This window comes from Homarus americanus, unplaced genomic scaffold, assembly GCF_018991925.1.
Source record: "Homarus americanus isolate GMGI-L3 unplaced genomic scaffold, GMGI_Hamer_2.0 scaffold25081, whole genome shotgun sequence".
Lineage (NCBI taxonomy): Eukaryota > Metazoa > Arthropoda > Malacostraca > Decapoda > Nephropidae > Homarus > Homarus americanus.
The window spans coordinates 51406-78627 of NW_024738115.1; the positions used below are offsets into that span (position 1 = coordinate 51406).

Here is a 27222-nt window from a genome sequence, read left to right on the forward strand (position 1 = left end):
CTCCTTATTTTCTTATGTTGGCAAGTACTGGCTCTATGTTACACTGTTGGCAAGTACTGGCTCTGTTACACTGTTGACAAGTACTGGCTCTGTTACACTGTTGACAAGTACTGGCTCTGTTACACACTGTTGGCAAGTACTGGCTCTATGTTACACTGTTGGCAAGTACTGGCTCTGTTACACACTGTTGACAAGTACTGGCTCTGTTACACACTGTTGGCAAGTACTGGCTCTGTTACACACTGTTGGCAAGTACTGGCTCTATGTTACACTGTTGGCAAGTACTGGCTCTGCTACACACTGTTGGCAAGTACTGGCTCTGTTACACACTGTTGACAAGTACTGGCTCTGTTACACACTGTTGACAAGTACTGGCTCTGCTACACACTGTTGGCAAGTACTGGCTCTGCTAGACACTGTTGGCAAGTACTGGCTCTGTTACACACTGTTGGCAAGAAGTACTGGGTCTGTTACACACTGTTGGCAGAGTACTGGGTCTGCACTACACTGTTGACAAGTACTGGCTCTGTTACACACTGTTGACAAGTACTGGCTCTGTTACACACTGTTGGCAAGTACTGGCTCTGTTACACACTGTTGGCAAGTACTGGCTCTGCTACACACTGTTGGCAAGTACTGGCTCTGTTACACACTGTTGGCAAGTACTGGCTCTGTTACACACTGTTGACAAGTACTGGCTCTGTTACACACTGTTGACAAGTACTGGCTCTGTTACACACTGTTGGCAAGTACTGGCTCTGTTACACACTGTTGGCAAGTACTGGCTCTGCTACACACTGTTGGCAAGTACTGGCTCTGTTACACACTGTTGGCAAGTACTGGGTCTATATTACACTGTTGACAAGTACTGATCTCTTACACACTGTTGGCAAGTACTGGCTCTATGTTACACTGTTGGCAAGTACTGGCTCTATATTTACCTGTTATACTGGCTCTATGTTACCTGTTGGCAAGTACTGGCTCTGTTACACACTGTTAGTACTGGCTCTATTTTACACTGTTGTCATACTGGCTCTGTTACACTGTTGGCAAGTACTGGCTCTATATTTACACTGTTGACAAGTACTGGCTCTGTACACACTGTTGGCAAGTCAACTCTATATTATACTGTTTGACAAGTACTGGCTCTTTACACACTGTTGCATACTGCTCTTATTTACTGTGACTATTTACACTATTGGCAATTACTGGCTCTGTACACGACAAGTACTGCTCCGTTACACATTATTGACAAGTACTGGCTCTCTATTTCACTGTTGGCATCTGGCTCTGTTACACTGTTGGCAAGTACTGGCTCTCTGACACACTGTTGACAAGTACGGCTCTGTTACCACTGTTGACAAGTACTGGCTCTTTTACACTGTTTGACAAGTACTTACTGCTCTTACACCACAATTACTGGCTATACTCTTACTACTAAACCAGTACTGGCTCTATTTACAACAAGTACTGACTCTCTGTTTTATACACTGTTGACAAGTACTGGCTCTGTTACACACTGTTGACAAGTATGGCTCTGTTACACTGTTGGCAAGTACTGGCTCTCTGTTACACACTGTTGACAAGTACTGGCTCTGTTACACACTGTTGACAAGTACTGGCTCTGTTACACACTATTATGGCATGTTACCTGTTGGCAAGTACTGGCTCTGTTACCTGTTGACAAGTACTGGCTCTCTGTTACACACTGTTGACAAGTACTGCTCTGTTACACACTGTTGACAAGTACTGGCTCTGTTACATAATTATGGTACTCTCTATTTTACTGTTCTTGAAATACTGGCTCTCTTTACACACTGTTGAAAGTACTGTCTTACATATTGACAAGTACTGGCTCTGTTCTGTTGGCAAGTACTGGCTCTATTACACCTGTTACTGAAAACTGGCTCTGTTACACAATGTTGGCAATACTGGCTCTGTATACACTGTTGACAAGTACTGGCTCTATTACCTGTTGACAATACTCTCTATTTACCTTTAAAAGTCACTAGCTCTGTTCACTGTTGGCAAGTACTGGCTCTGTTACACAAAATGCAAACATACCTGTTGCAAGACCGGCTCTCTGTTACACACTGTTGACAAGTACTGGCTCTGTTACACTGTTGGCAAGTACTGGCTCTATGTTACACTGTTGGCAAGTACTGGCTCTGTTACACACATTGGTACTGGCTCTTTTACCTTTGCGCAAGTACTGGCTTCCCTGTTACCTGTTGACAAGTACTGACTCTGTACACTATTGGCAAGTACTGGCTCTCTGTTACACACTGTTGACAGTACTGGCTCTGTTACACACTGTTGAAAAGTACTGGCTCTCACACTGTTGGCAAGTACTGCCTGTTACACACTGTTGCAAGTACTGGCTCTTTTACACACTGTTGACATACTGGCTCTGTTGCACTATTACGACAAGCACGCCTCTGTTACACACTGTTGACAAGTACTGGCTCTCTGTTACACACTGTTGACATACTGGCTCTCTGTTACACACTGTTGACAAGTACTGTGTACGTTGATAAGCTCTGTTTCCTGTTGACAAAGTACTGGCTCTCGTTACCACTGTTGACAAATGCCTGGCTCTTGTTACACACCATTGAAATGGCTCCTGTAACCTTAGCATCACACTCACCAACACATAAAAATTAAACAGATATGTCATGAAAATAAAACAAACTCAGTATTCACACTTTATTATAAAAATTGTACAGTTACGAGATACTAACATCAGTATCCCCATAAAAACTAATTCTCGGGTATTATTAGGTCAAGATGCTGTTGACATATTCGGCATAAGCTCGATAATTTGTGATGTTTGTTTACGTTTTTCAAGATGATACAAAGTTAAAAGAAATATTTGAAGAATAGAAAGTGAGAGAGTATGTATGTGTGTCCTCTTGAAAACATCACATTGAACTTCTTCCCGGGTTGACTGAAGTGTAGGTAGCCATCGCCTAAAACGAGACGAACAGAGACTTACGCAGCTAGTAAGGTCTTCCACCAGGAGGGCCTAAAATAGAAGAGAGACATGAAGATTAGTCACCCCAGCTTATTTCTCCATACATTTTTGACCAAAGATTCCAAGTAGAATGTAATATCTGTACAATTTATAATTTCATTGCTAAAATATACAATACATTTATTCTGTTTGGCATCTTTCCAGTATAAGCTTATTGAAAGGACTTATTTATGTTTAATTTACTTTTCTAAATTAAATTTGGTCATTGGAGGTTTATATAGTTCACATCAAGGGACATAGCACATCCTAGTCTGATACTCACATATATTTCAACTATTTTACTCTCTGTGCTGCCCTGCCCACCCTATACACTTGTAATAGCCCTCCCACACCTTTCTCTTCACCTTATTATACACCTTTACAAAATCAACTATAAACCATTAAAACCTTCTGTAAGTAATAAAAAAACAGCATAAAACTTATTAAAACATAACAAAGAAGGAAAAAAGATAAAACAGATTTATTTTGGGGGGGTTTAAATCAGCCAACATTGCCAAGAGGTGCACGAGTTTATAGAATGTCTCTCCCTGTAACTCAGTGTCTCAAGAAACAGGGAGAGAGAGAGGGACATTTTCCTGGGACAGCCTATATATGTGGAGGGGAGGAGAGTCAAGGGGTAAGAACATAGGGAAAAGATTATAAGAAATAACATTATTCACCTGAGGAGACAGAGCAGCCATCAGGTAACTGGTTAACTTGAGGAAGTGTGCCAACTGGCTGTAAAACACTTGATGGTGATGTACTCGTCATCTATACTGTGAAGGTTAGACTGGAATATTTCCGGGTCGTCCTTAGTCATGGTAACAGAATTGAACGATAGTCGAGAAAGCCGATATAATTAACCTCGGGTAATAGAACGTGGCAAGAGCGTCTCGGTGTAACCTTTACCTGGTGGTGGAGACGGAGCAGTGAAATATAATAGTGTAGTGACTTATTGGTGTGAACATTATAATAAACCATTATTACCTCCTCTCATGATGGAGCCAGTAGGAGGTGCCATGGGTCCTCCTCTACCCATGTGAGGGGGCATACCACCCATCATATGGGGCGGCATACCCCCCGGTGGACCTCCCCTGGGAGACACGTTCAACTGAGGGCCGCAGGCGGCAGGCTGCATCATCTGCTGGGAGGGGCCGCCCACCCACGTACTGGACCCTGCAGACCGCTTCCACCGGTCCCGGGCATGCCACGTCCGGCGGGGCGTCCCACGCCTGGTCCGGGTGAAGATCCTGGCAGGTTGACGCGTGGGCCGTCCTGCTGATGGCAAAGACAATATTTTATTATCTAAAGCCCTAAGGAGAGAGTAATGTAACATAGAGTACACAACATTGAGGTGATCACAGCCACAATAGATAAAGTCAATACCTCTGTTGGTGGTGGCCTCAGGGTCATGGTGACGATGGTCTCTCCTCTCAGCAGCAACAGACCCATCGTTCTCTTCTCCTGCTTCTCCTCCTTGGTCTTCTTCCCCCGCACACACCGGAACTCCTCGCAGTCTGACAGGATCACGTTCATGTGTTTGTCGACAGCTGGAATAACAAGCGGTGTTAAGACTGGCCAGGACTTGTGTGTTCACATGGCTCACAGATGTATGAGAGTTGTCATGAAACAAATGGTAAACTACAGGAAACTAAGAGATGAAATATTGCACCACACCACCCACCCACAACCAACTTCCTCTATCCATGGCAGGAATGACGAGAACTAACACAAAAATAAGCCGCTTCGTTTTGCCTCGTGTTAGGTCCCACAAGACATTACACATGACCAAAGATACACCAACCCTCCCTGGCTCTCGTGTTGACAATACCTGGTGAACTAAGACTGTGTGTAATGGTGATTGGTGGATATCACGGCTGTATCACTGTCAGGATTAATATTAAACAATCCAAAGGGAGAAATTGAGTAAAATCGCCAGCACGAGAGCCATGGTTGATGCGTCTTTAGCTGACCGCACCTACACCACACCTCACCTTTGAATATCCCAATAAAGGTGCGGCTATCCTGCATGGTGATCTTCATGCGATAGCCAATGTGACTGAGCATCTTGTTGTTTTTGGAGAAAGTCTGAAAACAGATGAGATATTAGCTAGTGAAATTCATCATAAGTTTACATTAAATAATTATATACCCAAGGCAGTTTAGGGTACAGTAAGTATTATTGTAGTTTAAGTTAGGTTAGGTAAAACTAGACTGGTTAACGTTATTGGGTATTATTGCAGATTGGTACGACTTGACCTGTTCTGATGGGTAGGAGTTGTCCAGCACCTGAGGCCAGTCAATGGACCAATATTTACCAATCTTGCTTTTACTATATTTTTTTACGGTCAATCTACAGTCTTCTCGATCTTTCTTTGGATATTAGAAATATGTTTTTCTTGTAGTATTTGATGAGTTTCAAACCAATTTTAAATTAATTTCCGCCGGAAATCACTGTGTTTTTTTAAATACTCCGCCCCCACCCCCCCCCAGCCAACACCCCTAAGATCAAATTTGGAATTTTTTTTAGTAAATCACAAAAATAAAATACAACCAACCAACCTAACCTAACCCCCTTTGTTCATGCCCCCACATCTTGGACAAAGAACGTTGTTCAGTAATACACAGTGTTTTATAAAAAAAAAAGTAAATATTCTCATGGCCTCGCCAATTATCTGATGAAACTAGGCAATTGACGTAAAATAATCTTTATCACAATATCGGCTGCAGCGTGAGAGGAGGGGTGTCAGACCTTCTCCACCAGATGTAAGCACATGACACTTGTGACCAACCAAAACTAATAATATTGAAAAATTAATATCTCGGTTATCCTTAATTTCCGGCGGAAAATGTCTCAGAATTGCATTAACATTATGAAATACATATTAATAACAGCGAGAGAAACACTGGTGTGTGACTATAGCTTCACCTTGTTATTATTACTTTACTGTAGTACACACCGCCCCAAACTACTGAACATTACACCTCCTATTGTGAGCATTTTGAACCCCATACACCGGGAGGAAATGGATAATAGCGACAATTGAATTTAATTGATTTTACATACTTTTCAGTCTTTGTCTGTGTGAGGAGACGTTATCTGCGTGAGAGCGAGCCCGTGAGCGTGTTTACATCACACATGCGTGACGTCTTCCAGTCGTGACCAATGATGTATTTATCTCATCGTGCAAATTTTTTTTCGACCAATCAAAAATTTTATTTTTGTCAACGACCAGTGTGACAATGACCGTGGTCGAGGTCGGTCGTCATTCGTGCTCCTAAAATTATTTTAAATTTATTGCCGAGTTTTACGAGAAGGCTGACCATGCCGCCCAATTCCTCCATAATCACGGTGTTCTCCCCACGTGTGTTGAGCGGCCGCGCTGTTAATTGTCTTCTAAACTCAAACGAGGAGGAGGTCAACGACCCTGAACCTATCTCTGGTCCCTCCTCTTCTAACTCAGATAGTATTGTACCGAGCGACCCAAAGATTTAAACTACCGAATTTATACTAGTTGGAAATGGTTAGGTTAGGTTAAGCTTGACCTACCGGGGCTCCTAGTTGGGTTATAGGACTCGTTTTCATGTTCCCCTCCATCCATAACCCCTGATTTACCACCTAACCATGAACCTAACCTAACCCCTGATTTACCACCTAACCATGAACCTAACCTAATCCCTGATTTACCACCTAACCATGAACCTAACCTAATCCCTGATTTACCACCTAACCATGAACCTAATCTAACCCCTGATTTACCACCTAACCATGAACCTAACCTAACCTAACCCCTGATTTACCACCTAACCATGAACCTAACCTAACCTAACCGAACCGAACCTAACCTAACCTAACCACTTGGGGCTGAAACACTAATACCTTCAATAATTTCTTAAAGTGAAAAAAAAAATATACGATACTTTAGTCATATAATTTTAGTATTTTGTTATTGTTCTGTAAGATTTCCTTTTATGTTATTGATTGTTTGTGTCATTGTCCTTAAGTTGGATAAATAACTTTGTGGTTATTAATGCCAGCTCTGTCGTTAATGAGGTAATTACGTCTATATTGAAGTAATTATGTGTTAATTAGAAACAAAATCACTAAAATACAATATATTGAATCGATAGTAAGTGAATAAATCATAATATTAATAAACATTGGAAAGATATTAATGAAAATAATTAATCACATTTTTCTGTATTTAAAATGACAACAAACCACCAAGCCAAGACGCCGCTCATCATTATTAACCAAATATCTGGAGAAATATGTCATTATACTAGTTAATATGTCTACTATAATGATGTTGAAGGAGGTATAGATTATTTGGGTGATAATACTCACCATGATGGCTGCTATATGTGGAGGATTACCACGATACAAAAATGTGTAGATCCAGATGTTGACTGGACCTTAAAACGTTTTATTGTGACCCAAACAAGACGCATCTGATAGAGAACTAAATAATTTTTATTTTACTAATAATAATTTATTTTTGTATGAATAAATAAAAATTTCTACTGTTAAATATCTTATATTTTTATTATTTAAGAAAATATATATATATACAGTTTTCCTTAATTGTAGTATAACATATAAAACTGATAATTGTTATAACTTTGATCTGTGTAGTTATATTGAGATATAATTTATTTTTTCATTTCAGTTTTTTTCATTATTCTACTAAATGTATTTAATATTTTATGGTTTATAATTAATATAAATTTTATTTAATATATATCAGTTGCTCTAAGAAAAGTTGCTAACTATTATTTTTATTTTTTTATAAATTTATTAACGCAAAAACAACAATAGGCCTATTATTTCTAGTTCCAGTTAACACCTAACTATTTTTATTATACACATGAGGTGTTATTTCCATCTTACTGAATTTACATTACATAAAAAGAACAAAATATATTAAAACACGCGGAGGTTAATTGGCATCTACCCCAGTGTTGTGGTTGGGGTCCGCGAAGCACATGGTCATGACGTCAGTATAGCAGGTGACACCATAGAGTTAGCACCTGTGGAGAGAAGGGATGGACAGGTATCTATGACAATGAGGGGTGATTTATCTAATGAAGCCTGACATTTATACCCCATTTGAAATATTCCCTCCTGTCTGTGATATCTAGTTCATTTTTAGTACTTTAGCAAGACAACTTTTACTAGTATCTATGTGCTAGTTGACTTAAAGTGTTACAATACCATATATGTGTAATTCTTGATACATATTTCACTAACTAATTCTTGATGTATTTGACTGGTTTAACTGTAATTCTTGATATATTTGACTGGTTTAACTGTAATTCTTGATATATTTGACTGGTATTAACTGTAATTCTTGATGTATTTGACTGGTTTAACTGTAATTCTTGATATATTTGACTGGTTTAACTGTAATTCTTGATATATTTGACTGGTTAAACTGTAATTCTTGATATATTTGACTGTTAACTGTAATTCTTGATATATTTGACTGTTAACTGTAATTCTTGATATATTTGACTGGTTAACTGTAATTCTTGATGTATTTGACTCGCTTAACTGTAATTCTTGATATATTTGACTGGTTTAACAAATTCTTGATATATTTGACTGGTTTAACTGTAATTCTTGATATATTTGACTGGTTAAACTGTAATTCTTGATATATTTGACTGGTTAACTGTAATTCTTGATGTATTTGACTGGTTAACTGTAATTCTTGATATATTTGACTGTTTAACTGTAATTCTTGATATATTTGACTGGTTAAACTGTAATTCTTGATATATTTGACTGGTTAACTGTAATTCTTGATGTATTTGACTGGTTAACTGTAATTCTTGATATATTTGACTGGTTAACTGTAATCCTTGATATATTTGACTGGTTAACTGTAATTCTTGATGTATTTGACTGGCTAACTGTAATTCTTGATATATTTGACTGGTTTAACTGTAATTCTTGATATATTTGACTGGTTTAACTGTAATTTGATGTATTTGACTGGTTAAACTGTAATTTGATGTATTTCCAATCGTTAAACCAAATTACGTATTTGACCGGTTAACTGTAATCTTTTTGATATATTTGACTGGTCAACCTGTAATTCTTGATGTATTTGGACTGGTTAAACCAAAATTCTGGATGTATTTGACTGGTTTTAACTCGTAATTCTTGGATATATTTGACTGTCAACTGTACTCTGATATATTTGATCATTAACCAAAATTCTGATGCATTTGGATCAATAACTGTAATTCTGACATATTTGACCGGTTTAACTGCAATTCTTTTGATATATTTGACTGGTTTAACTGTAATTTGATATATTTGACTGGTTTAACCAAAAATTTGATGTATTTGGACTGAAGGAACCGCAGTAATTCTTGATGTATTTGACTGGTTAAACTGTAATTCTTGATGTATTTGACTGGTTAACTGTAATTCTTGATATATTTGACTGGTTTAACTGTAATTCTTGATGTATTTGACTGGTTAAACTGTAATTCTTGATGTATTTGACTGGTTTAACTGTAATTCTTGATATATTTGACTGGTTTAACTGTAATTCTTGATATATTTGACTGGCTAACTGTAATTCTTGATGTATTTGACTGGCTAACTGTAATTCTTGATATATTTGACTGGTTTAACTGTAATTCTTGATATATTTGTCTGGTTTAACTGTAATTCTTGATATATTTGACTGGCTAACTGTAATTCTTGATGTATTTGAATGTCTAACTGTAATTCTTGATATATTTGACTAGTTTAACTGTAATTCTTGATATATTTGACTGGTTTAACTGTAATTCTTGATGTATTTGACTGGTTAACTGTAATTCTTGATATATTTGACTGGTTAACTGTAATTCTTGATGTATTTGACTGGTAAACTGTAATTCTTGATTTATTTGTCTGGTTAACTGTAATTCTTGATGTATTTGACTGGTTAACTGTAATTCTTGATGTATTTGACTGGTTTAACTGTAATTCTTGATATATTTGACTGGTTAACTGTAATTCTTGATATATTTGACTGGGTAACTGTAATTCTTGATGTATTTGACTGGTTTAACTGTAATTCTTGATATATTTGACTGGTTTAACTGTAATTCTTGATATATTTGACTGGTTAACTAATTCTTGATATATTTGATTGGTTAACAGTTATTCTTGATATATTTGACTGGTTAACTGTAATTCTTGATATATTTGACTGGTTAAACTGTAATTCTTGATGTATTTGACTGGTTAACTGTAATTCTTGATGTATTTGACTGTTAACTGTAATTCTTGATATATTTGACTGATTAAACTGTAATTCTTGATATATTTGACTGGTTAAACTGTAATTCTTGACATATCTGACTGATTAAACTGTAATTCTTGATATAATTGACTGTTTAACTGTAATTCTTGATATATTTGACTGGATAAACTGTAATTCTTGATATATTTGACTGGATAAACTGTAATTCTTGATATATTTGACTGGTTAACTGTAATTCTTAATGTATTTGACTGGATAAACTGTAATTCTTGATATATTTGACTGGATAAACTGTAATTCTTGACATATTTGACTGGATAAACTGTAATTCTTGATATATTTGACTGGTTAACTGTAATTCTTGATGTATTTGACTGGATAAACTGTAATTCTTGATATATTTGACTGGTTAACTGTAATTCTTGATATATTTGACTGGTTAACTGTAATTCTTAATGTATTTGACTGGATACTGTAATTCTTGATATATTTGACTGGTTAACTGTAATTCTTGATATATTTGACTGGATAAACTGTAATTCTTGATATATTTGACTGGATAAACTGTAATTCTTGACATATTTGACTGGTTAACTGTAATTCTTAATGTATTTGACTGGCTAACTGTAATTCTTGATGCATTTGACTGGATAAACTGTAATTCTTGATATATTTGACTGGTTAACTGTATTCTTGATATATTTGACTGGTTAACTGTAATTCTTGATATATTTGACTGGTTAACTGTAATTCTTGATATATTTGACTGGTTAACTGTAATTCTTAATGTATTTGACTGGATACTGTAATTCTTGATATATTTGACTGGTTAACTGTAATTCTTGATATATTTGACTGGATAAACTGTAATTCTTGATATATTTGACTGGATAAACTGTAATTCTTGACATATTTGACTGGTTAACTGTAATTCTTAATGTATTTGACTGGCTAACTGTAATTCTTGATGCATTTGACTGGATAAACTGTAATTCTTGATATATTTGACTGGTTAACTGTACTTCTTGATATATTTGACTGGTTAACTGTAATTCTTGATATATTTGACTGGCTAACTGGTTAACCTACTGTCTAAGCTGTAGAAATGACTGGAGATTAAAATTTCAGGTCTGTGCAGTGAAACCATGAAGCTACCATCAAAACACACTATGAGGAACTGAATTTAAAGAGTCTACCACTGAAAAAACTAAAATATCAAACAAATTTAATAATACAATGAAAATAAAAATGGTAATATGTTCCAAATGTTATACAATTATAGAAAAGTATCTTATTTTGTATGGTGAAATTAACGATTTATTTGTTAATTTTGTAATTGGTTTTTTTTTCGATATTTGTATTATAGTTGGAATTTTTTTTTGTATTTATAGTTTATATTTAAGCAACAGTTGATTTCATTTATTAATTTAGAAGGTAATATAACACGTTGGTATCAGATATCAGTCCATTTATTGATTTTGAAGTTAGATAACACACATTAGCATCAGTTATCATTTATACAGAAATCTAAGATATACAAAATGTCGTAAAAGTTTAAAAAAAAATGAAAAATGATAAACAGCTGTGGGGACGGAAGCTGCCATGTTTAGGTTTAGAGTGCGTTACTACACACACCAAACATACTGCTGGCCATGTTAGAGTGCGTTACTACACACACACCAAACATACTGCCGGCCATGTTAGAGTGCGTTACTACACACACCAAACACACTGCCGGCCATGTTAGAGTGCGTTACTACACACACCAAACATACTGCTGGCCATGTTAGAGTGCGTTACTACACACACACCAAACATACTGCCGGCCATGTTAGAGTGCGTTACTACACACACACCAAACATACTATCATTCTGACGGACATTTTTGATCAGTTAGTGTCGAGTGAATAATTTATGGTTTCTAACAGGTGTAAACAGAGCCAACGTTGTGCTATATAAACAAAATGATTCTGCAAACAAATTGATTCTATGTAAACAATAATGGCTATATTTAAACAAGTGAATATCTATAAATACAGTAAAGTCTTTTTATTTATTTATTTAAAATATAAATACAAATATTGTCATTTTCCCAATTTAAAAATAAATTCAACTAAATTTATGTGAATATGTGGAAGTAAAAGTCGATAAAGAGAAAAGAAACTATCAAAATAAGCGGATATCCAAGTCCAAATAAGCGGATATCCAAGACCAAATAAGCGGATATCCAAGACCAAATAAGCGGATATGCAGTTGCCAGGTTATCTTGTTGTTGGTGAAAGTCGTCCATCAGGTACTACACGCCACTTGGAGTTTACAGGTGTTGCCATAAAGTAATTGTGACGCCTTTAGTGTGTGTGTGTGTGTGTGTGTGTGTGTGTGTGTGTGTGTGTGTGACAGTGATGAGTTTACTTCTTCATATGGGACCATTTATAATGTTAGTCTTATAGATCACCTAGAGATTAGTTCCCCCAAGTGCTCACCTATAGATTAACCCCCAAGTGCTCACCTGAAGATTAACCCCCAAGTGCTCACCTGTAGATTAACCCCCAAGTGCTCACCTGTAGATTAACCCCCAAGTGCTCACCTGTAGATTAACCCCAAGTGCTCACCTATAGATTAACCCCCAAGTGCTCACCTGAAGATTAACCCCCAAGTGCTCACCTGTAGATTAACCCCCAAGTGCTCACCTGTAGATTAACCCCCAAGTGCTCACCTGTAGATTAACCCCCCTGAAACTATCTAGGGGGGGGTTAATGTTCAGTTAAACCGTGAAATCTAAAAAAAATAAATAAATAAATGGTGTAGTTTGTGGTTTCGACAACAACAAAAGTGGCGAAGCAATATTTACAAACAAATAAACAATACACGTGCACTCCAGCTCCGATTCATTTCCCTCCATGTCGGTAAATACAAAAGACAAATAATACAGTAACTGGCAACCTTAACACCATACAGTAACCTTAGTCTCGCAGAATATCTAGGACGCAAAGCATAAACACACATACCCCATAACAGGATAAATATCTAAATTCAACATAAAATTAATAAAATACACGCAAACCTCTCCTCAACTTACGGATTTTCAGACGTGCGAGCGAATCCGTCCGTGCAATTAACTATCCGCACTGTATATTAAAATAGTGTTTGTGGATAGTATGCCTAGTGTGGCGTAGAATATGAGATATAGTCCAGATTATCATTCAGTACAGCTCTTGTGAAGCCATCCACAATGAACAGTCACAGAATCTGGAGTTAGCGTCTCCGGATTTCTTGGTCCAGTGTGACTTAACCCCATTGAAGTGCATGTTAATCTTTTTGTGAGGGTATAAGAGGATGGACTTATGAACACATTGACTTAGGAATATATCGACTCGCGAATAAATTGACTTACGAATAATTTGACTCATGAACAGATGGACGTACGAACACATAGACTTAGGAATATATCGACTCGCGAATAAATTGACTTACGAATAATTTGACTCATGAACAGATGGACGTACGAACACATACTCACGAATAAATTGACTTAGAAACCAATGGACTCACAAAAACATACACTCGCAAATTAATTGACTCACGAACAAACACTTACAAAAAAAAAAAGGACTTACGACCAAACACTTACAAAAAATACTCAAGAACCAATGGACTCTCATAATTAAAACTAACTTACAAACAAGATTCAGGAACATAAGTTATTCGTAAGTAGAGAAGCAGCTTTATAAGTGTGGTTTAAGTCTGTCACCTTATAACCCCAAAGGAAGAAACAATTTTAAGTAACTACCGCTTATTGTGATACCTTCCACCACCCGTTCCGGATTTTGTGCACGGACGACCACCATAAACATCTACTAGTCATAATTTAATAGGAATTATTTATTACATTAAGTACATGTTAATTTGCATATGAGGACTTTAGCTGCAGTTAGTTAGTAATTTGTTATCTTACGGACATCAGATCAGACGCCTCGGTTTATTTTATCTACATGTTGTTCTCATTATTATTACTTGGGGGGGGGAGGGTTAGGTTAGGTTATTTTATGGTGAAGTCAGGTTATGGTGAAGGCAGGTTATGGTGAAGTCAGGTTATGGTGAAGTTAGGTTAGATTAAGTTAGGTCAGGTCAATTTTGAGGTGACACCAATTACTTATCCTATGCTAGGCTTTACATTAGCTGCTCAATAGATTAATAAATTTCTTATAATAAACACTCTAATATTATTTAAAATAGCACCAGATAATAACAATAACCTAACCCAACCAAACCCAACCTAACCTAACCTAACCTAACCTAACCTAACCTAACCTAACCTAACCCAACCCAACCCAACCTAACCCACAGTCTCCAGTAGAGCATTCATAAGACACTCAAAGGATATTTCCGCACTAATACTAGATTCAGATTAACCGCTCCATGATCTAATCTACAGTTAAACCTCCATCTAATGAACTATATAGAGATGAAAGTCCATTATATCGAGGGTCTGTTAGATGTGAAACCTCCATCTAATGAACTATATAGAGATGAAAGTCCATTATATCGAGGGTCCGTTAGATGTGAAACCTCCATCTAATGAACTATATAGAGATGAAAGTCCATTATATCGAGGGTCTGTTAGATGTGAAACCTCCATCTAATGAACTATATAGAGATGAAAGTCCATTATATCGAGGGTCCGTTAGATGTGAAACCTCCATCTAATGAACTATATAGAGATGAAAGTCCATTATATCGAGGGTCCGTTAGATGTGAAACCTCCATCTAATGAACTATATAGAGATGAAAGTCCATTATATCGAGGGTCCGTTAGATGTGAAACCCCTAACTAACGGATTATATGGAGCAAGAAGTCCGTTCGAGAGGTTTTACCGTAAATAAACCCTAATGAAACTCCATTAATATCTACTCTTGTAACACATCACCGACTAGATTAATTTGGGGGGTTGTTCACGTCGATGTTCCTAGCCAACGTAAATAGTGTGTTCGATAATAATGCAATCGCTCTAAGATTAGTCACCATCGATTATTTTCCCGGAAGGTGTTTTATCCTAGGGCTATCTCAGGGTAGGGTAGAGTAGGGTTAGGTTAGGTTAGGATAGGCTAGGGAAGGGTAGGGTTAGGTTAGGTTCCAGTAACTGTCACTAGTACACATTCCTTACTCTTACAGTCTCTGGCTTTTAAGTCATAATAAGGCACATAATTTTAACAAATACTTATCAGCACTTAAGGTTAGGGTAGGTTAGACTAGGGTAGGTTAGGGTAGGGTAGGTAAGGTTAGGTTAGGGTAGGCTAGGCTAGGTTAGGTTTTGTGAGGTTAGGTTAGATCAGGGGTTACCAAACTTTTTTCACAGTGGGCCGGATAACTGAAAGAATGACGAGCGCGGGCCGCATAATCATTCTGTTCAATACTTGCAAGCCAGAACGAAAGCTCTGGGAAAAAAGACGAAAAACTAAGTTTAGCATTCCATGTTAATCATGGGTGAGTGGCGTGCAATGCACAAAAAACAAAGACAACCAACATATTTATTTACTAAAAAGTTATCAAAGAAGGCGACGTTAGCAAAAAGATAGTTACATCAGACCTAGTGTGCACATATCCAAATCTCAAACAAAGCAAATTCAAGCACCGTCGGCGGGCCTGATGAACTGACGTCGCGGGCCAGATCCGGCCCGCGGGCCATAGTTTGATGACCCCTGGGTAGGATTAATGGTTCTGGGTTAAGTGCCAGGGTGAAGGATTAAATGCTGAGGCTAATCATACGCATAAATCTAGACCGCTTTGTATATCACGATGGCTAAGAAAATTGTGCTTCTTTGTGTTCTTTCTTGGTTAGGTTAGGTTAGGTTTGGTTAGGTTTAGGTTAGGTGTAGGTTATGGTTAGATTTAGGTTAGGTTAAATTAGGTTAGGTTTCTCGAGGCTCCTTGAATTATCTGTCATCATGAGACACAACATCAAGATTCTCGTTCTCTTACAGTTCCCATAAAAATATCAACTCACGTCCTTGTCAACAGCCTCACCTTCCACCGTAGAAAATAATAAATATCCTCGATTAACAACAAAATCATAACTCGGTAAATAAAAAGGAATTAGGAAACAACGAACAGAACTTGACTCTTGCGATGAATAATACTTGAAAACAATAATGACTTGTGTTTGCCGTCACCTCTAGTCGTGGATGATTAAGTCGGATGCAATGAGACCGGATTAAAGAATGGTCGGTTCCCTCCGGCTCTCGATATTACTGGATTACTCGGTCACACGTACGGGGAAATTATCCGTCGTGAATGCTTTATCCTAACCAATAGCTAAGGAGCCTCTACCTGCCTCGCATCCCACCCTCCCTGCTTCCATTGACCACCGTTCCTACAGCTAACTACCACTGATGATGACCACCGTCCCTACAGCTAACTACCACTGATAATGACCACCGTCCCTACAGCTAACTACCACTGATGATGACCACCGTCCCTACAGCTAACTACCACTGATGATGACCACCGTCCCTACAGCTAACTACCACTGATGATGACCACCGTCCCTACAGCTAACTACCACTGATGATGACCACCGTCATTACATTCCGCCTTCCTACCTCCCATTTTTGGCCTATACTGTTTATATAAATACTAAACCCATGTGAGTTTTTGGGTGAAAATATTTCTTATGTATCTATCTAATTTATGCTTCCGTTTCCCTCCCTATATTAAGTCCTTGGTGATTCAGACACTCATTGGTGGTAGTACAGTGCCTCCCTTCACGCTCACACACTTTAGTTACCCTTTAATCTAATCATTTACACAGTGTTTCAGCTCTTCATTTCACTCTACACATAATACAAGACAGCAGTAATGTAGTCCACACTATGAAGAGAAACATTCATAATTTTAGCCATTATGCTCACCTGAAGATTAGTTCCCCCAAGTGCTCACCTGAAGATTAGTTCCCCCAAGTGCTCACCTGAAGATTACCCCCAAGTGCTCACCTGAAGATTAGTTCCCCCAAGTGCTCACCTGAAGATTAACCCCCAAGTGCTCACCTGAAGATTAACCCCCAAGTGCTCACCTGAAGATTAACCCCCAAGTGCTCACCTGAAGATTAACCCCCAAGTGCTCACCTGCAGACACCCCCAGCTTTACCACCATCAAATGATCTGGGAGGTGCCAATACTCAGGTGCCCCATGAATTATAGTACTGTCAATGGTATCACTCTGTCTGGACTCCATCACAGCTCAATACAGATGATCTCGACGCTGCATCAAAAAAATTACGTGATTTCCAAAAATATTTAAAATTTGTGTGATTAATATTTCACTTAATTGTACTCTATAGAAACTATTAATCTTAATGGTATCTTAAAACATCACAAAGCCTTAATATTAAAGTAAGCATTTGCATATTGGAAGCCATGACAAAAAGGACAGTAAGCAATATTGCACAACTCAAAACCTCTTGAACTGTTTGTGGGACAGTGACAAAACAACATATTGCACTGATAAAGTCTCCTCCTGACACAAAACCTACATATAAATCTCAACGTTCATTAACTAGAGAACGACTACAAAAGTATACACATCACTAAAGAACCAAGAAGTTAATATAGTTTGAAAGTATTAACAGTTTTACAAATATTATAAACTTTTACACTTACTTTGCACAAGGGATGTCAGACCCTATACTCTATCTTCCCCACTAAGTAAAGGCTTAGATTTTATTTACAGTAGTGAAGTAATTGAGGAACAAAATCAATCATAATTCTAGTCTTTATCAATCAACTAACTTAACCCCCCTCCCCCCTCCCTCTCTTTCTCCCCCTGGCTTAAGCACCCCCCATGCTATCTGGTGGGGGTGGAGGGGGAGGAGGAGGCCTAAGGTTCAGGGTAATCCATATAGGCTGGAACTACGAATGATTAGTTCTCGTGTCGATCGCCTCACGTAATCTAACTACTACTCATGTAACATGAATAAAACTGCATTACTAAATATAATTATAAAATACAAAGGCCTGTAGTGTACAGTATAATACAACACATCACAAAAGCAGCACAAATGCATCACAAACGCATCACGTGCTTCTTCCTTACATTCTGACAGTCAACCAACATTTTGTACCACACACACACTGTACACTAACCACACCGTGTACAGTAACCACACCATGCATGATAGCCACACCATACACGATAACACACCACTTACGATGGCCACTTAAGTGTAAATTTAGCATCATAACTCAAGACACACATTACCTTGTGGTTCATGACTGTACTCAGAGATCCAATGTAGGAACTTATGTCGTTAAACATGAAACTACCATAATGATCGTTACACAGGTAGTCCCCGGGTTACGAACGACCGACTTGCAAACAGCCGCCGATACGAACAATTCTATTACACTTACGGTATTTTATCTACAAGATGACTAATTTTTTACTTAATTTTTCTGTATCTTGTTATTCTATTCTTAAACATTGGGATTTTTAATCATTGTTCTGTAAGTACGTTATGTGTTTTGACTTAGATACTCACTCGTTCGTAAAACAAGAGCTGCCTGTAATCAAGTAGTTACGTCTCTAGAGTTTAATTAGCGCTATAGTTAAGTATGAAGTGTCTAATTAAGTAAATTTGCCTCAATCACATTTATATATTATTATTATTTTCTTTATTAGTTTGAATGAGCAAAACCGAGTGTGTTAATGGGTGAAGTCAAAGTTATGGGTGAAGTCAAAGTCATGGGTGAAGTCAAAGTTAATGGGTGAAGTCAAAGTTATGGGTGAAGTCAAAGTTATGGGTGAAGTCAGTTTATGTTTGTTAGATCATGTTAGTCACTACGGGTTACTTCCCCGATTAAAATTATAGCCACACACAAAAATATCCATTCACATACACAGACATCCACATACACAGACATCCACACTCATACCCACACACACGCACACACTTTACCAATATAAAAAGTAAGTCAGATATGGTAGCTGTCTTGTGATTGGTAGAACAGTTTCCATTCCTAACAAGGCAATTACAGTCAAACAATCACTAGAGTTTGATTTAACTGACCAATCTTGTAGAAATATCTTGTTACCATTATTAACCAATCTTATCCACTTGTGACCAAACATATCCACTTGTGACCAAACATATCCACTTGTGACCAATCATATCCACTTGTGACCAAACATCCACTTGTGACCAAACATATCCACTTGTGACCAAACATATCCACTTGTGACCAATCATATCCACTTGTGACCAAACATATCCACTTGTGACCAAACATATCCACTTGTGACCAAACATATCCACTTGTGACCAAACATATCCACTTGTGACCAAACATATCCACTTGTGACCAATCATATCCACTTGTGACCAAACATATCCACTTGTGACCAAACATATCCACTTGTGACCAAACATATCCACTTGTGACCAAACATATCCACTTGTGACCAATCATATCCACTTGTGACCAATCATATCCACTTGTGACCAGAGCAAAAATTAACATAAACAGAGTGAATATCATTTTTCTCCATTATGTACAAGATATTTCAATTATCTCTTAAAAAACCTACAATATAATAATACAAAAAAAAATCACTAACTTAAAAACTATTCCATTAAAAGTTATAAAATAAGTATATTAAAAATTTCCGGTTGATCGTAATACCAACTGTTTTGTGTCGATGGAATCTCATTTGATCTCTTAGTGGGTTGGTGTAGCCGTGGTTAAGACCATGAACGATGCGAGTTGTTATCTTTATCTTTTATGAATCACCTGAAGATTATCCCCGCCCCTCCCAAGTGCTCAACTGTAGATTAACCCCCAAGTGCTCACCCGTACATTAACCCCCAAGTGCTCACCTGTAGATTAACCCCCAAGTGCTCACCTGTACATTAACCCCCAGTGCTCACCTGAAGATTAACCCCCAAGTGCTCACCTGTACATTAACCCCCAAGAGCTCACCTGTAGATTAACCCCCAAGGCTCACCTGTGATTAACCCCCAAGTGCTCACCTGTAGATTAACCCCCAAGTGCTCACCTGTAGATTAACCCCAAGTGCTCACCTGTACATTAACCCCCAAGTGCTCACCTGCTCCCAAGTGCTCACCTGTAGATTAACCCCCAAGTGCTCACCTGTAGAGTCCCCCTCCCATGCTAGTTTAACCACCCTGAACTATCTGGGTGGGTAGGGTGGGTGAGGTGGGGTGGGTGGGTGGGTGCTAATGTTCAGGCGATCCGTACAAGGCTATAATTAACAAGTATTATCGTAGTCCACGGTCTGGGCTACACCCCCCTGCCCCCCACTACACCACATGGGCTTTGTTTCAACCTTCAGGCACTTGTGATCTCGGCCCTCACACTCAGACACTAGTGGGGAATTCTTCGTTGTCGCCATTTATACGGAATCTGACGTCGTGGCCGTTCTTCGATCTCGCCGGCTCCGAGTACATCCGACGTAGTGGCGACCGCACGGGAGAGGAACTGGAGGTATTTTCCGTGTCTCCTCGAGCCCGACGTAACTCTTGTTCCACGATCAGTTCATTGGTGACGTACGCTTCTCTGCGGATTTGTTCCTGTAAATAAAAACACCGTTAGTGACGTACGCTTCTCTGTGTTTCTGCCGTTCATATACACAGTTCCTCCCCGACTTACGCCGGGGTTAGGGACCCAAATCCAGGTCCTAAGTCGAAAATGCTTAAATAATACACAGAAAATCTAAAATGGGTGTCTCTTTTTCTTCTCAGCACCACAAAACTCTCACTTTTAAGCTTGCCAGCTATTTTAAAGTGAATTACAAACAAAAATTTTGTCTGTGTACTGACGTTGGGACTCGGAAATACGTAATTTGACAAAATTTTGGTACGGCTGAGGCAAGTCGTAGGTCGGGGAGGAGCTGTATAGAACTGTACATTGTTGTGGTCGAAGGTTAAACAGAGTAAAGGTGTATAGGGTCACCTGAACTTTAGCCCCCCTCCCCCCAAAGCTTATTTCACCTGTCTATTTCTCCTAAAGATTACTCTCCAAGCTTATCTTACCTGAATATTAGCCCCCCAGCTTATTTCATCTTAAGATTACCTCTCAAGCTTATCTCATTTTAAGATTAGCCCCAGCTTATTTCACCTTAAGAACTAGACCTAAGCTTATCTCACCTTAATATTAGCCCCCCCAGCTTATTCCACCTTAAGCTTTATCTAATTAGTTACAGCATAAACTCCCATCATAACAGTGTGGTATAATCTGTAACATTATCTACAAAATTCTCCGTTACTCTACATTTTTCTTAATTTTTTCCGTATTTCTGCCGTTAGTTGACCTTTTCCCTGGGTCATGTCACGTAAACAAAGAACTCGGATAACTTACCTGTAGTCGGAAAGGCATATCGGGGATTATCCATTTGATGAACATTATAATCACGCACACCACATTCTGTAAAGTAAACAACAGTATTACTAATGGGGTCAGGTTAGGTCAGGTCAGGTTAGGTTGGGTTAGGTTGGATTAGCCGAGAAGAAAATGCCAAAAACATTGTGGTTAGGAATCATATGAGCGAATATTAATTTCACGCACGCACGCACGCACGCACACACACACACACACACACGCACACACACGCACACACACGCACACACACACACACACACACACACACCATAAATATTTACTTTATTTCTTATTACATATCAGTTTAAACGGTTGGTCTGTTGTTTAATTTATCATTACCATCGTCCCTTGTCACTGTAGGAGGTCACCAGGTAACATGAGGCAGCAGGTCACCAGGTAACATGAGGCAGGAGGTCACCAGGTAACATGAGGTTGGTGTAGGTAGGATAGTGATGATGTGAGATATCTCTTATCACTGTGTCTTGGGTTCTAGTCCTGACCTGTGACCCTTACTACCAAACAGGGCACGTTTTATCCAGGGACTATGACCCTTACTATCAAACAGGGCACGTTTTATCCAGGGATTATGACCCTTACTACCAAACAGGGCACGTTTTATCCAGGGACTATGACCCTTACTACCAAACAGGGCACGTTTTATCCAGGGACTATGGACCTTACTACCAAACAGGGCACGTTTTATCCAGGGACTATGGACCTTACTACCAAACAGGGCACGTTTTATCCAGGGACTATGGACCTTACTACCAAACAGGGCACGTTTTATCCAGGGACTCTGATTTCCTCCATTACTGCACTAACACCAAGCAACATCAGTGGTGTAATTATGACTAAAAAAAACATTATTAAAATATCGGGTCAATAAACACAATAACAAACAGTCCGTACCTCGAATACAACAACGAATGCCAGCCTTGCCGCGAGAATATGCCAGAATATTGGTGCATATTTGTATTCTTCAAGAGTCCCCGGTGGGTTACGATAATCTGGGTACCTGGAAAAGATGATGTTGTGAAGTTAAAACCGTATTGTTGATGTAGTCGAGACCTCAAATAACACCGTTAATAATTCTAGTGTTTATGAATCACTTGAAGATTAACCCCCAAGTGCTCACCTGAAGATTAACCCCCAAGTGCTCACCTGAAGATTAACCCCCAAGTCCTCACCTGAAGATTAACCCCCAAGTCCTCACCTGAAGATTAACCCCCAAGTGCTCACCTGTAGATTAACCCCCAAGTGCTCACCTGTAGATTAACCCCCAAGTGCTCACCTGTAGATTAACCCCTAAGTGCTCACCTGAAGATTAACTCCCCTGCGTCACCTGAAGATTAACCCCAAGTGCTCACTCAGACAACTCCTATGCTCACCTGAAGATAACCCCAAGTGCTCACTCTGAAGATTAACCCCAAGTGCTCATCTGAAGATTAACCCCCCAAGTGCTCACCTGAAGATTAACCCCCAAGTGGTTACCTGAAGATTAACCCCCAAGTGCTCACCTGAAGATTAACCCCCAAGTGCTCACCTGAAGATTAACCCCCAAGTGCTCACCTGAAGATTAACCCCCAAGTGCTCACCTGAAGATTAACCCCAAGTGCTCACCTGAAGACAACTCCCCAAGTGCTCACCTGAAGATTAACCTCAAGTGCTCACCTGTAGATTAACCCCCAACACCTGAAGATTAACCCCAAGTGCTCACCTGTAGATTAACCCCAAGTGCTCACACCAGATTAACCTCAAGTGCTCACCTGAAGATTAACCCCAAGTGCTCACCTGTAGATTAACCCCAAGTGCTCACCCAGATTAACCCCAAGTGCTCACTCAGGATTAACCCCAAGTACTCACCTGTAGATTAACCCCAAGCACTCTCACCTGTAGACAACCCCCAAGTACTCACCTGTAGATTAACCCCCAAGTACTCATCTGTAGTCACCCCCAGTTTAACCACCCTGAAACTATCTTAGGGGGGTGAGGGGGGGGGGAGGTAAAGGAAGGCGATGGACGTACCTGCAAGACATTGTGCCGTTAATAAAGCTTGGCCGATATTTTTCTGGGTAGTCGTTGACGTCGAAGTACGCCAGAGAGTGGTTCAGGAACCCCTCTAGGGAGTTGTTGTCGGACACCACGTGACGGTAGACGAGTTCTGGGATGAAGTTGGAGGTGAACGCGATGATGAATGCCTGGTATGGGGGGGGGTGGTAGAGAGATAAGTTCCTACTGAGAGATATTATTTCCCACTGAGGGATTATTTAAGAGAGACAGATTATTTCCCACTAAAAAGAGAGAGAGAGAGAGAGAGAGAGAGAGAGAGAGAGAGAGAGAGACAGACAGATTAATTTCCCACTTAAGATCAATTAAAAAGAGTGAGTTAGAGAAATTAAATATGGCTCCCTAAAGTAATTCTAAATAGAGTCAAATATATATATTCATGGGATGGAGGGGTGGCTAAGGGAGGTATTATACGTAGATGAACAATGATGTATGACGTAGGGGCTAAGAGTGTTATGCCATCAAGATTATTCATGATTTTAGCCCTTGTGGATCACCTGAAGATTAACTCCCTCAAGTGCTCACCCGAAGTCACCCCTAATTTAACCACTAACTATCTGGGTGGGAGGGATGAGGGTGGGGGGGGGCTAATACTCAGGTGAACCATAAAGATTTAAAATAAGAATAATGTCATTTATTTATTTTTTACATCAATGGTTCAAAAGATAGAAGCCCAAACTCACATTGGTGATGACGGCGAATTTTCCGATGGAGTCGAGGATCTTGAACCAAATGCCGATGTCTTTAACCCGCTGGGGTATCGGCCGCCGGAAATGCGTCAGGAGCTTCTTGGCATCGAGGCGCATCTCGAACACATTGTTGAGGAAGGCGAAGAAAGGAGCCAGCGGGAACGATGACACGAAGATCGTTACGAAGCCGTACTGTAACACTGTAAACAAACAAGGATCACAATAAACACCCGATGAAAGTCCGTTATATCGAGGTTCCGGGAAGAGAAGTCCGCTATATGGAGGTTCCACAATAAAGAATCGTAATTACTAGTCATATAAACACAGAAACAATTTGCCTTAACTTATTTATTAATTATCAAAGTCCAGTTATTAATACCAACAAACTAATTCCATTTTAAAGATAAACTAAATAATTGAAATAATTTTAATGAGGCTTAACTTCAAGAGGAAAAAGTAAAAAAATAATCACATATTCCAGGTAGAGAAACGCTCAGGGCCAATGTTATAAAGTAATCCCGTGTTTTTGGCTGGAATTACGTTCCTGAAACCCCCGTGAAAAGCCAAAAGCTCGGATACTCTTTTAGGAATGACTGTGGCCACCAAACAGCTCAAGTAGGTCATGCACTTAACCACGCCATGCTCGCCACTCATGGCCCACTGGTCACTGATGCACTGTACCGGCATTTACTAACATCATTATTTGAAACTAATCATATTGTAGTATAATAATGGAAAAACGTAATCACAGTGATATACAAAAAATGTCCAATAAAACTGTTTTTCCGTTAAGGTCGTCACTATTCTTGATCTCTTGGTCACTTTAGAGTCTTTGCTAGTAATATTTGCCTTTGATGAGGCTGGCTTACGTCCCGGAGCCATGTGGAATGCACGTGGAAGGACAAACAGAAGAGGCAATCACAGTACGGTAGGCAGGTGTGGACTGAGGCTTCTCGGAGCAGCGGGTGTCTGAGGCGGGAAAGGGTGGCATCTGTTTGCCGCACCTCACAGGGGGAATATCGAAAATGGCGCAAAATTTAAATTTTTGTTTTTAAAGGATATATATATATATATATATATATATATATATATATATATATATATATATATATATATATATATATATATATATATATATATATATATATATATATATATATATATATATATATATATATATATATATATATATATATATATATATATATATATATATATATATATATATATATATATATATATATAATTTTTTAGTAAAATAAACAGCGAATGATCAAATCTGCGATAAAAAAACCATGCGAAAAACACGGGATTACTGTTTACAAAAGTTAGAGATACTGTACTGAGATGCTTAGAGTTTCATGACGTTATAACAATCCAATACTGTACTAAGAGGTAAAGCCATACATAGAGTTTGGCCAACCAGGCACCATCTTGTTATTCTGCAGGTACAGGGAGTCTTCTGAGGCTGTCTCCAACATAGTTTATAAATATGCGTGACCCTTGTATATATGATGATAACAACACACAAGTTCCTCGAGCGCTTTCGTGTAATTCGCATCTTGAGGTTACTGTATCAGAGTATGTATAGTTATGTCAAAGTTCCGACTCTGCGACAGTGTTTGTTTTCGTGTGGATTTGGTGGTACTGTACGTCTGTCAGCATGTTGGATACTGGTGTAAGTCCTGTCTTGCTTGATCTGAACCAGAGGTAGACGCGTTTTGTTTAAGTACGGCACAATGAACTCTCTAAAGGCCTATGACACACCCTGTACAGAAGGGACCTATGACACACCCTGTACAGAAGGAACCTATGACACACCCTGTACAGAAGGGACCTATGACACACCCTGTACAGAAGGGACCTGTGACACACCCTGTACAGAAGGGACCTGTGACACACCCTGTACAGAAGGGACCTATGACACACCCTGTACAGAAGGAACCTATGACACACCCTGTACAGAAGGGACCTTTGACACACCCAGTACAAAAGGGACCTATGACACCCCTGTACAGAAGGGACGGTGACACACCCTGTACAAGAAGGGACCTATGACACACCCTGTACAGAAGGGACTTGATGACACACCCCTGTACAGAAGGGACCTATGACACACCCTGTACAGAAGGGACCTGTGACACACCCTATACAGGAGGGACCTATGACACACCCTGTACAGAAGGGACCTATGACACACCCTGTACAGAAGGGACCTATGATGGCTGACCAATCAAAATGCAGCTTAAAAAACCCTGGGTCAATCATATTTCTGCAATGACTAAATTTTTCCAGATTTTTTATGGTAAAGTAATAATTTATTTCTTATCCATGAGATGTTGAGCAAATCCCAAGAGCTTTTAACACTAATTACCCCCCCCAAAAAAAAAACACAATCACCTTACTTCACCTAACATAACATAACCTAACCTTAATCTAACCTAATAAATAATAAAAATAAATGTTGCAGGTATGGCATTAATAGATTGTAATGCTTGTAAGAGTTCAGAAATGGTCACTGCTTAGCTGCCTCTGAAGAGTTGGGTGTCTGCCGTACGGACGTTAATCACCTCGGGCTAACAACAATCGTTATAAACCCAGCTTTTATATTTACAATAATTATTTTTTCGTTAAATAAAACTAATAATAACATTTAAGTAAGCAATAACAAATTTATTATTCTAGAGTTGTGTTAGGTAGAATTAATCCTACTGGAGACACCAACTGGAGGATTCATCAGCTTACAGGAGACCACAGCTTAACATATAGGAGACAGGAGGATTTTTGAGCCATT

At 38.8% G+C, this 27222-nt stretch overlaps 2 protein-coding genes and 1 long non-coding RNA gene across 4 annotated transcripts in view; all 3 read right to left on the reverse strand.

Annotated features, from left to right (window-relative positions):
* Window positions 1–2888: 2888 nt before the first annotated feature.
* On the reverse strand, window positions 2889–7468 carry LOC121873732 (small nuclear ribonucleoprotein-associated protein B-like). Its single transcript, XM_042377438.1, is given in 6 exon segments — window positions 2889–3025; window positions 4001–4174; window positions 4177–4291; window positions 4400–4563; window positions 5008–5101; window positions 7362–7468. Coding segments are annotated over 6 exon segments (576 nt in total). The 5' UTR covers window positions 7365–7468; the 3' UTR covers window positions 2889–2999.
* Window positions 7469–13696: 6228 nt separating this feature from the next.
* On the reverse strand, window positions 13697–14830 carry LOC121873733. Its single transcript, XR_006090299.1, has 2 exons — window positions 14583–14830; window positions 13697–14537 (listed from the first exon to the last, which is right to left on the reverse strand). It is a non-coding gene; the product is annotated as an uncharacterized LOC121873733 (long non-coding RNA).
* Window positions 14831–20392: 5562 nt separating this feature from the next.
* The window catches only part of LOC121873734 (anoctamin-1-like), a 28190-nt gene continuing 21360 nt past the window's right edge, over window positions 20393–27222 (reverse strand). Inside the window, exons 10-14 of one of the 2 annotated variants that reach the window (XM_042377439.1) lie at window positions 24423–24628; window positions 23698–23870; window positions 22582–22687; window positions 21652–21717; window positions 20393–20864 (exon numbers count right to left, since the gene is read on the reverse strand). In XM_042377439.1, the coding sequence (XP_042233373.1) occupies window positions 20652–20864; window positions 21652–21717; window positions 22582–22687; window positions 23698–23870; window positions 24423–24628 (764 nt within the window). In that variant the 3' untranslated portion in view covers window positions 20393–20651. The remainder of the gene's footprint in view (window positions 20865–21651; window positions 21718–22581; window positions 22688–23697; window positions 23871–24422; window positions 24629–27222) is intronic. The other variant, XM_042377440.1, reaches the window with a different exon arrangement.